Here is an 11571-nt window from a genome sequence, read left to right as displayed (position 1 = left end):
GACCACTAGGCTTCAAACTGGCCCTGCAGGCTTGGCCTCTCCTCCTGCCCCAAAAGGCTTTGGTATAGGGTCAGCAGGGATCCGAGGCCTTCACTGGGCCCTGGTGGTCTGGCCTTTCACTGCTCCCTGTCAGGATCCAGAAGAGTGTCAGCAAGATGGTCCCAGCTCAGGAGCAGCAGCCTGTCTACACCAAGCACCAGGCTTCATACTGGCTCTGCTGGCTTGTGCTGTCCACTTGGCCCAGATAGGTCTGGTACAGGGTTGGCAGAGTTATCAGAGGTTTCAAAGCAGAGTTCTCAAAGCGGCACGGAACAGCAGGCCTTCAAGGGGTCCTGGTGGTCTTGCCTTTCAGTGTTCGATTGTTTGAGGGTGCACTCAATGCCATCGTCTGTGTCACTGATGAAGATGTTGAAGAGCACCGGTCCTAAGACCAAACCCTGAGAGACACTGCTTGTGACCAGCCTTCGCCCTGACACAGAACCATTGATCACAACCCTTTGGCTGCGTCCAGCCAGTCAATTCCTAATCCATCGAACAGTCCATCCTTCAAATCCACACCTCTCCAATTTAGAGAGAAGGATGTGGTGATGGACCATGTCAAAGACCTTGCAGAAGTCCAGGTAGATGACATCCATCGGCCTTCCCCTACCCACTGAAGCTGTCACTCCACCACAGAACACCACCAGATTGGTCAGGCACAATCTGCCCTTGGTGAAGCCATGCTGGCTCTCTCAAATCACCTCTTTATCTTGTATGTGCCTTAACACAGCTTCTAGGAGGATCTGCTCCATCATCTTCCCAGGCACAGAGGTGAAGCTCACCAGCCTGTAGTTCCCCAGGAAGTTTTGCAGTGCTGAGTGAGCTTTGATGAATGTGTGTTTTGATTGCTCCGTCGCTGGTACTGTTTGGTCTTTGACACTGTCAGGCTTATATGTTTGGGAGTGCTAGTTAGTTAAAACCTATGAAGTATAGAGGCACCTGTAATTCCACTTAGCAACCCTCCTGTATCACAGCATAGTGGACATCAGAGCACAAAAAAGCAAAGTAACTCACTCGTTCATGGCAAATGTTCTGCTGCAGATGTAAGGACAGAAGACAGCAGAACAAACTTCACCTGTACTGCAGAGCACTGGCCCCGTCTCCTCGTGATTCTGGTTTGTGGGTGATTCCTACAAGACAAAACCAGTCTCCTGGTTTACTTGGTTTACTCAGGTAAACCAAGTTTACTCAGGACAGCAGTTTGCTTTCACACAAAGGTGAAAGGTTTTAGACCTGGTGATGTACAAAGAGTGGTAAATATTTCTTGCGTGCTAAGCCTTGTTATGGTCAGACAGTAGCTCTAAGTCCTATGAATCCCAAGTAGCCAAGCTGGCTTTATTAACAGCACAGTTAGAAGCCAGGTCACAGCTCCCTGCAAGGAGCTGTGTTTCCATGCAGCACTACCCTGCTCCCAGCCCTCCCCTTGCAGAAGGACCAGCAGTGAATGCCACATGTCCTGGAATAGAGTTGCTGCGCATCTGCTCCGTGTGTTGCTGTGAGTTTATTGTGCAGCCTTGGTATATTCAGTAGAGAAATACTCAAAGGTATTTCACAATTACCAGTTTATCCCAGGTGAAATCAAATGAGAACTGTAAATCTGGAAAGTAAACAAGATGGGAACTTCTATTTCCTTACATTTTTTGCTATTGTAAAACTAAAGTAACAGATTTCTTCTTCCTGAGAGTTTTGTTCTGACCCTGAAATTGAGGATGTTGGGCAGGAAATGGGAGAGGCATGGTTCCAGACATGGAGAAACACATGCCTCGAGGAAATCCGTCTGACAACTGCCCCTGCCTGCTGCCTTGCATATTGTCATTGTGAATGCAGAGAGCTGATGGAACAGGGACAACAGCCGCAGGTTGAGTTTTGAGTTTTGTTCCACATCCACATCTGTTAAGAATTCCTAAATTCTAGATCTTTGATCTAGATCTAGATCTTCTAAATCCTAGACTTTTTAAAGCTCACATCTAAACAGGTAGTAATAAACAGACTGCCTTGCTTAAAGGTTATTCTTCTTTAGTTGTCATGCATATTATATATGCAACTTAATAACTGTGTGCAAATTCCAGACTAAATCCACTACAAAAAATCTAATTGTGAAGATTACTGGACTCAGTAATAAATCAGTTTTAGTTTTTGCTGTAACTAAGAAAGAAAATATTTTCTTTCTGTTTATGCTTTTGACTTATTTTTATTCTAGATCTAGCAATTCAATTGTTTGGATGACACTTCAAAAAAAAAGGTTCTTTGCAACCATTGACAGTGTTGAGGTGAGAGACAGAGGCAGCTACAGAGAACAACTTCAGAGGACAGGGCTGTGAGAACACAGGGAAACAAGCAAAATGTGGAGTAGTCTGGGCAAGTGCAAGGTGTCCCTTTGTGTGCCAAGTGGGACAATTATCAATTGTGTGGGTCATGAGAAAGGATTTGTCCTCCAATTGGTTCCAAATTGCTACCTAGAATAGGTGGCTGCAGCTTATTTCCAGAGTTTGAGTTTGCCTGGGTGTTCCAGCACACTCCACAAGGCAGTGCAGTGTAAATTAAGGTAGCACAGCGGGGTTCACCCTTCTTTTCTGGAGAGGAAATGCATCAGAGATGAAATTGGCCTTCAGGTCATAGTAAGTGTGAGAAAGAGGACTGAATTCCGTAACACTTTTCTGGTCTAAATCTGGAATAACAATTGCTTTAAGGCAGGTATTGTTACATAGATGTGCTGTAAGGGGGTTGCATTTACATGTCCAGTTGTAATCACCGTGCAGCAGACTTTGACCCAGGCTGTGTGCAGAGCAGTACATGCAGGTGCATTTCAGGTGCTCCGTGGCTCTATTTCCTTCAAACAGGGAAGAAGGGTGTAACAATTCCCATCCGAGGTTTTGCATCCACTTCTAGAGCATCTCAGGAAATTAAACTTTAGATTAACCTAGATGACTTCTCTCTCATAAATTTTGTTTAAAATTTATAGATAGCTTCAGTTATCTACTGTTATCTCAGTGTCTGTTACTATCTCAAACACCGCTTCTCTTTGCTTTGTGTGCCACGGGGCTTTCCCTTCTACTTCCAGTGAAGGAAGTTCAGAGCTTTATACAGCAGTGTGTTTGCAGTCTCATCTATCTACTCATTGGTGTCTTACGTAATGTTCTCGTTATCCATCTTTATCATAAACATGGTAATCCTTTTGCTTCTACATCGCAGGTTCAACAGTGACCACTCTTGATTCATATAACTCACAGCAAAGCCTCCATCTGTCTCATGGATTATAGATCTAAATTGGTAACTATCGCTTGCTCGCCATACTTATTAGAAGTTTTGTTAACTGCTCAGTGTGTTTTCTGCTTCTGATAAATCTCTCCTGTAGCCCTAGCATATAAGACCTTAAGGTCACGGCCTTATTTCCTGTATGAGCTTTCGTCTTAGGACAGCATGTATTGGCTGTAAAATCCCATTAGTAGATAGAGATCTAATTCAGAATTTAGTTTAAGTCATGAAATGGAAAAAAAAAAACAAACCCAACACTTTTATTTTTTCAGACAATAGAGCACATAAAGGAGTGGGTTTTTATAATAGAGAGTTAACTTATTTGTGCAGCTTGTGATCTGGAATATTTTTAATGTAGACATACTTCTTAATACTTTCTTGGGAAAAACAAACAAACAAACAAATTATTAATAAGTCTATTGAAAAGAGGTTATGCTGCATGTGAGTAATGTCTCCTGTGGATTGCTGCTCAGTCCTGAACAGAAGGGGTGAAGAAGCCTTCTGGTTTAGCTGCTTCTTTGTTTCTTCCCTACCATGTACCTTACAGCATGGTTTCTGTCATCATTTGTATCATTCTCAGATATTCTCAGCTCCTGACCGCGTTCCTGTGAGCCTTGGCAGACTGCTGATCTATTTGTCTGTAGTCGAGAGTGTTGACTTCAATACTACGTAATTCTTTTTTCTGCCTCTACCTTTATTTAGCCTCACTATTTTTGCTTTTAAGTGAGTATATCTGGTGATCTTTTTCTCTTCCTTCCACATGTGTCAGTGACTGTGGATAGCCAGGAGTCAAACAGGTACAGCTGTGCTTGTGACTGTGCCTCTCCTCTTGTTCCATGCTGTTACCACTTAGTCCTTTTAAATCATGTACTGCCTTTTTTTTCTGTTCTTTGTTGGCTGATCCTGAGTGCAGAAGCAGTAAGATGGAAGTAAGAAAAAGGAGGTTATTGTCTCTGCAAAAAGGATGATTTGATGATGACAAAACAGTTAAGCAATTGTTTTTAAATTGCCACTGGTATATAAACACAAAGCATTTGTTGTAAATGTCCGTTTGGGCTTTAGACATAAAGCAGTAACAAATATTAAGAGATGCTGCAGCTGTCAGAATTGCACAGTATGTGTAGTATAGAGAGTGCATATAGATTGATCAAGTTAATACTTCAGATATTTCTTTCTCTGTAGTTTTAAGTGCCCTCGATGCGAACCTATTTTGTTGTTAAGAGGGGTGGCTGAGGGCAGGCAAGGAGACCCTCCCAAAGGCAGGAGAGACACTGACTGAGAAGAGTGTTCTTTGGTGGCTAATAAGCTCTGATTAAGATTTTGTTGTACGAGTTTGAGGCTGAGATGCCTTAAGTTGCACTAGGAGAGGTTCAGGTTGGATAATAGGAAAGATTCCTTCTCAGCAAGACTAGTGATGCAGTGGTACAGACTGCCCCATGAGTGTTGGGGTCACTGTTCCTGGAGTTGTTCCACAACTGGGGCAACGTGGCACTGAGGGACACAGTCAGTGGGCTTGGGGGCTGGGTTGGGGTTGGACTGGGTGATCTTAGAGGTCTTTTAGCACTGTAATGATTCGATGAACTTCCTCTCGGTGGCTTAGGGACTGCCATCCCACTGCTCAGTGCCCTCTGCTTGGCTCCCCAAGTTGTGCTGCATCAGGAGCTGAATCAACTTCGGAAGCAGCTCAGCAGAACAGGAGAAATAAAAGAGGAATTATTTTCAGCTGGGGTCTGCCTGTTCTCTGAACCAGCTCATTGTGGAGTCCTGACAAGGAAAAGCCTGAAGCAACAAGAGAGTGAGAGGAAGGTTGGGATGAGGATTAGGAGAAAGAAATTGGGAGACTTGGCTTGATGATTTGAGCACAAATTCTGAGGCAGCCCTTTGAAGGCTTTCAGCTCGAATGCTTGTTGAATGCAGCTTCAGTAATGATGTGCTATCAGGAATTAGTATTGCTGTCCTTGCAGTTTCACTTCAGTGATCAGAGGAGGAGAAGGAGGAAGCAAAAGTCAAATTCAAGCAAGGAGGTGGAATTCTCTTTGAAATGTTTGTGCTCCAGCACTGCCTGTGATGTTACAGAACCTGCAGCACCTCGTGCACAGCCCAGCCACCAGCGCCAGGCAGCGAGAGGTGTGCTTCTATGGCAACTGCGCTGCGTCCTCTGCAAGTATCCTCTGATCTTATTTTCTGCATTGTGCCTCTAACAAAGCTGCTCCAGCTGGTCGCCTTCTGCAATTGGTTTTTTAACTGGGATTGGAGAGTGGCATTTGTAGCCAGGTATGCTTTTGATTAGAGCAATCTAGGGGGGTAATGGAAGCAGCAGTGTATCATTTAAAAGAATGGCTTGGAGTTTGCAGGTGGTTTCCATAAAGGTGGTAATAGGAAGAAGACACTGATGGGTGGAAAACTATCTACCTCTAAATCTTTAAATTGCTCAAGCTTTTAGTAATGAAGTCATCTCGTTTTTCCACTCATGGAGACTTGAAATGGAGGAGTGGAGAATTTGTTTTTTTTTTTCTTGTTATCAAGTGCAGGTGCATCGTCAATGGTACTTGTGGAATTACACCTCTGTATGAGGAAAAGAAGTTATTCAGAGAACTTTGCATTGTTCTTCAGCTCAGTGATGGCACAAATCAACTAATCTGGATTCCTAATTTCTGCAGCTGAGACTTCTGAGATTTGAGCTGGGGCAGTGAATGTGTGTGCCTGAGTGTGTGTGTCACCTGGATGCTGAGATGTGTTAGGAACTACAGGAGATGAATAGAAGAGCACTTTTCTGATGTGCTGGTGAGAAGAAAATTTGTACTTGGGTTGTTTTGGAGCGTTTGCAAAGCACTGACTAGCAGCTGAAGTTAAGAACTGTGTGTATCAGGGCTGGATTGTATCCTGCAGAGAACTGCTTGTGGGAAGACGTGACTGCAGTGCAGCTGTTGGGTATCAAACTGCTGCTGGAGCTCTTCAGAGCTGTCCTCACAAACCTGTGAAAGGTCTGTGTGGCCCTTTCTGTGTGGGAATGTTGCAGGTGTGTAATCAGAGATAAAGCAAAACCAGCTCAGTTTAAACTTAAATAAAACATGCACAGCAATTTGTTTCCCCTCTGCTGGGAACTTAATTTAAACTGGGATATCAGCTTAACCTGGCTTTTGGACAGTGTTTTGGGTTTAAGGCTTTTTAAATACAGTGGAAATTAATCACTTTTTTCAGCAAGTGAAATCCAATGTGTGAGTGAGATTTGATAAGAAAGTGGACAAGCAGCTGCTTATCAGATCTGAGCTGCTGTTGCCCCTGTTTGCAGGAAGCCCTGACTGCTTATAAGGAACCAAACCTTCATCTGCTTGACAGCGGATTGATTTTGAAACAGCCTCAATGATCAAAACTGTGGCATGTTGCAGGGTGAAACTTCCTTCCTCTCCTCTCTGTCAGTTAGTTCAGTCTGTTTCGTTGTCTTCTGCTATGGGACAAATAGAGGTGAAAAGGCAGAGGTTTGTCTTCTCCTGCTGAGTGCTGCAGCTGTGAAGCTATAGAGAAGCCCAGGTTTGCTTGGTGAGCTGAGGCTGTGTTGAGGTTTTGGACTCTGCAATTACGTTTTGGTTTCTGAATCCAGTTTAGGATCACAAGAGGATGAGGAGTCTAAGGCTGCATCTTTCATCTGCATTTTCTCATGTTCCCCAACTCTCTGCTCCCTTTAGATGATCTAAAGGGATCATCTACCTTTAGAAATACTGCCTGCAGCATTTTATCATGTTCTGTTTAATTGCTGTCTTGGGAGTAGGTAGCTCTTGGATGGATTTGAGGCTGATAGCTAAAATTTCTTTTGTCAACTGTTTCATCTTCTCCTGTTGCCAAGGTTTTATATATATATATTTTTCTTAATCTGTAAATATGGAGGGTAGAACTTTCATAAGTATAAAAATGATGGTGGTGCATGAGCTAAAAATGCAGATTTTCCCTAGCAGTCTTAAAAAGAATTATTTAGTTTCACCTGCCTCACTGGCTGCTCCACAAACAGCATAGCTGGATGCAATGTCAGAGATTTTAGTTCTTGTTGCACTACTTATTTATGGGAGCAACAGAGATGGCAAGCTGCCACTGGAGTAAAGAGTGCTGTTTCCCCAGTACTATCAGAACAGTCTGCAGTATCCATCTGTTAGTCTCCTACATACAGAGCAGTGCAACAGGTGTATTTCTTGGGTCTGGAGATCTTAGAACCAAGAGAGGATAGCAGAAATTTACAGGCATTATTTAAAAGAAGTTTTCAAGGTATGTTGCTCTTCCTTTAGTAGATGTAGTGCTTAAGTCATTAGAAAGAAGAGAAGCTGAACATACGGTATGCAATTAAAGGAAACAGGTTCTGAACTGTCCCTTTACAATGTTTGTCTTCTTTTTTTTTTCCAGATGGCTTCAGTAACAGATGCCAGATACAGGCAGAAAGATACTTCGGATCAGAACTTTGATTACATGTTCAAACTCCTGATCATTGGGAACAGCAGTGTGGGTAAAACATCCTTCCTCTTCAGATATGCTGATGACACTTTCACGCCAGCCTTCGTCAGCACAGTAGGAATTGACTTCAAAGTGAAAACAGTTTATAGGAATGATAAGCGGGTGAAACTGCAGATTTGGGTAAGTGCCAGCATTTTCAACAATATCTCATACTAAACCCAGCAAAGACATCACAGAACTAGCTTGCTTGGAGATTAGATTGTTGTTATGAACAACAAAATCTGTATTAATATGTTTCGTGTGGCTTTTTTTTTTCTTTTTATTCCTGCAGCATAGCTTTCTCTTCTTAAGTTCTCTTTGTGTTGCTGCTTCAGTTGACTGATAAGACTCTTGATTTTGGTCTTAAGCTGATGCTTTTCAGTGTCAGGGGTCAATGTATTATTAAACTGAAGAAAAACCCAAAGCAAATCATTAGCCTTTTCATAGAACCTTTTGAGTGAGCTCTTGTAGGTAAAAAAAAAAAAAAATTCAGTGAGCACTGAGTGAGTGATCTCTAGACAGAGCTTCTGCTGTCACTTTAATCCCCCTTGAATAAGGCAGTGGGACCTTCTTGCCTCAGAGATATGCTTCAAACTGCCTTGACAGAAATGGCTTCTTGGTGAATCAAATGGGAAGAGAGTTTGTGCAGGTGAGCTAGAGGGCCTGTCTGCTCATGGCTCCTTGCCTGACATGAATGACAGCCTTCTGGCCCAGTTTAAAAAAAAAATAAATAAAACATTCCTGGGCTTCAGAGTTCCAGAGTGGAGGATCGAGGCCCAGCAATTGTGTCAACAGCTCATTACGTTCCCTTTCATGGAAAGCAGGTGTGTTCTTTCATTCTATAGAGTTGCAAATGTCTTCAATTGCATTTGTACCATAGTGTTTGTCCTGACAGTCCTTAACTCTCTGTGTCCCAATGGATTATAGAGTGTGTTTAAAAAAAAAAGCCCAAACTTGCATTGACCTATTTCAGAGTACCATGGGGCTCCAGCTGCAATTCCAGTTAGCAAGATTCTTCTGTTTTGTGTAAAAAGAAAACATCTGAAATAAGATATCAGGCTGCCTTTCTTTCAAATGATTTCCTGGAGCTAGCTCACCAACATGAAACAGCTGTTTTGTGGTTTCTCCCGCAGATTTAAGCTTAAAGGTCAGAATTGAAGATTAGTTGAAACTGTATAGCATTTCTACCTAAACCCTATCGCAGCCAGCTAAGGTCAGTCTTCTAATTGAACTATGAAGCTTAATTTATAATTTGATCTCTTACTACTGCATCTAAATCACCCTTTTCATTGTGACTATTTTGAATCCAGAGTGAGAATCTACACTGCAGAAATGTATTATTGTTTACTGCAACTGTATGATTCATTTTATGTGTTGCTGGGTGTTGGAAATATCCAGATAATTTTTGTCAGGACGGTATCTCTGATACAAGCCGATTGTATTTGCGATCGCAGTGGTGGGCGTCCAGCAAGCAGGAGCAGCCCTAAGGCCACAATGACAGCTTTTCTGCCTTGTTTCCCCCTTTGCCATGTTTGAGGATTTCAGGCAAATCCTTAATTCAGATAAAAAACCTTAAACTTAAGAAAAGATATGCCAGGCCTTTGTAGGTGCAAGCTGTAGAAGCTGTGATACTGGAGTTAACCAGCAACACTATTGATTTAAAATTTATGTTCAGTAAAAGGTTCATGTAAGTGCTTGACAGTTTCCAGACTGACTTGTGCTCTTCTCTATTTCTGTGTTCCTTGTGTGGATCCCTGATGTGAGCTGTGGTTTAAGGACCTGAAACAGAAACTTTGTGTTTACTGCTCAAGGACAAAAAAACCCACAAAAAACAACAACAAAAAACAACCCCATGGAAAACATTATTGGAACTTGTTTGCTCCCTTCCTGTCCTAATTGCAATTTCAGTGTATTCTTCTGGTTGCATGTAGTAGTGTGGAGCCGGTAGCGTACCAAAACTACGTTCCTGTGTGCAGGAATGAGGAATCTTTCTACCAGCCTGTCCACTGATTTACTTTTTAAAATGATTTACAGCTGTTATTGAGTTTCTGTGTGTGTAGTTACCCTTAATGCTTTATTTTACTTGTAACTTCCCAGTTATGTTGGCTTCTTAACATTGGTAAGTCTGAACTGAATCAGATTTAATCTGAAACTAAGAAAGGAAAGAGAAGGTGCAGGTCTTTAAAGGAACCATTTCAAATGTCTGCATAAAAGCAAGAGAGGAGCACTTCTAGGATCACTGCTCTGAGCAGCTGCCTCTCAGTCCGTGGGTGCCTGCAGGTCTCTGGGAAGTGGATGCAGCTGCAGCATGCTCAAGGGGCTTTGCACAAGCAAGCTGGCTTTATGTCATGTAAATCTCAAGGCTGGGGAAAGTTCCCATGTCTGTCCTGCGTCACAGTCCAGAATGATCAGTGGTCTTTGAGACTTCCTGCGTTGACTCTTGCCTGTGCTGGTCAGAAAAGCAGGATGTTTGGGTGCAGGGCCCAGCTACCTGGAGATCCTTGGCTTTTCTTACAGGTAGGGAAACCTTGTACTGCTTGAAGTGCCAACCTGTCAGGTATCATGATCAAAGATGAGATCTGCACTGTTTAATTTTAACATAATTACTGGGCCTTTCACTTTGGCATTAAATTCTCAATTACTCAAACTGATATTTTAAAAAGGCTTCTTACCAGTTGTGCCACTGACTGAGTGCCCTGGGAGATGACCCGTTTGTTTGAACAGACTTGAAAGGAAACTCTCTTTCTCTTGAGTTGGGGATGGGAGGAATGGGACCCATCAAAGGTATTTGTGGTGTGATAGCTCTGCTGCCAGAGAACAAAACAGTAAAATGCTCCTGAGAGGGATCGTAGGGGATAGTTCTGTTTTCTTTTTTTTTCTTTAAAAGAGAACTGTAAGATCACTTGATTGTGTTTTAATTTCAGATCTTTCATGTCTTGCTTTGGTGATTTTGATGTAAATTGCATAAAAGCCCTTTACTGAGGAAGTTCACATTGTAGCTGGATGAGGTTCGCTAATTATCCTTTCTAAATTAAACTATTATTTATGTAAATATATTAATATTATGTAGAGTTTCTAATATCTGCATAAATATAGTTCTAGGATTAGACACTTTTTACAGCACTGCCAGCTGTAATAATAGTTCCACATAAAACATCTCCCTAACTATATATTTGGGAGCTGCTTTATTATCCCTCTCTGTATGTGTGCTGTACACGTGGCTACTTTTGTTCTTGACCATTGGTTTTGTTTTCCCAGAGCTGCTAGTTAGTGATCAGAAAGGAAAGCTGTTACAATTTCAGATATTCATTTTTTTATTATGAGTAAATCTCAAAGGCAGCATTATTACATCCTTAGCAAACACATACAGTTCCCACTAAATGCAGTGCTCGGGTTGCCTAGCAGCTAAGACAGGGCCACTCTGGCCAGATGCAAGTGGAAGCAAGGTGAATGAGTAAAAGGTTTTGGCTTCAGGTGAGAGCAGTGAAAGATTTGTTTTTCTTTTTCCTTCTGCACATTTTGATGTCTACTGATAATGACAGCACAACTTTAGAGCAATGTTGTGCTGAGGGGACAAAGTCTGGTCCTTCGCTGGCTCAATCTAGGTTAATTCCATAGCTCCTTGCATAGCAATGTAGATTGACTGATGGAGAATCAGTGTCAGTGTTGAGCTCCAAACATCTGCACACCGTGCCGCTTAGGGCACAGCGTGGTGAATGATTTGTGTGAGGAATTTCATTGAGCTTTGTTGTACTTCTGTACAGCACCCTACACAAGTCTCATTTTTGTTGCGTGTGC

General features: G+C 42.3%; 1 protein-coding gene across 6 annotated transcripts in view; it reads left to right on the top strand.

The window, feature by feature from the left end:
• The first annotated feature begins 5188 nt into the window (after positions 1–5188).
• The window catches only part of RAB3B (RAB3B, member RAS oncogene family), a 40857-nt gene continuing 34474 nt past the window's right edge, over positions 5189–11571 (top strand). The window contains exons 1-2 of one of the 6 annotated variants that reach the window (XM_042874134.1): positions 5189–5454; positions 7687–7914. In XM_042874134.1, coding sequence (XP_042730068.1) covers positions 5362–5454; positions 7687–7914 — 321 coding nt within the window. In that variant the 5' untranslated portion in view covers positions 5189–5361. Of the gene's footprint in view, positions 5569–5761; positions 5840–5859; positions 6314–7686; positions 7915–11571 lie in introns of those variants that run through there. The other 5 variants (XM_042874137.1, XM_042874136.1, XM_042874139.1 and 2 more) reach the window with 5 other exon arrangements.

This window comes from Lagopus leucura, unplaced genomic scaffold (assembly GCF_019238085.1).
Source record: "Lagopus leucura isolate 7727_CA_CO unplaced genomic scaffold, USGS_WTPT01 Super-Scaffold_100009, whole genome shotgun sequence".
Lineage (NCBI taxonomy): Eukaryota > Metazoa > Chordata > Aves > Galliformes > Phasianidae > Lagopus > Lagopus leucura.
The sequence above is the reverse complement of the archived record's forward strand: the minus strand, read 5'-3'. Positions and strand labels throughout refer to the sequence as shown.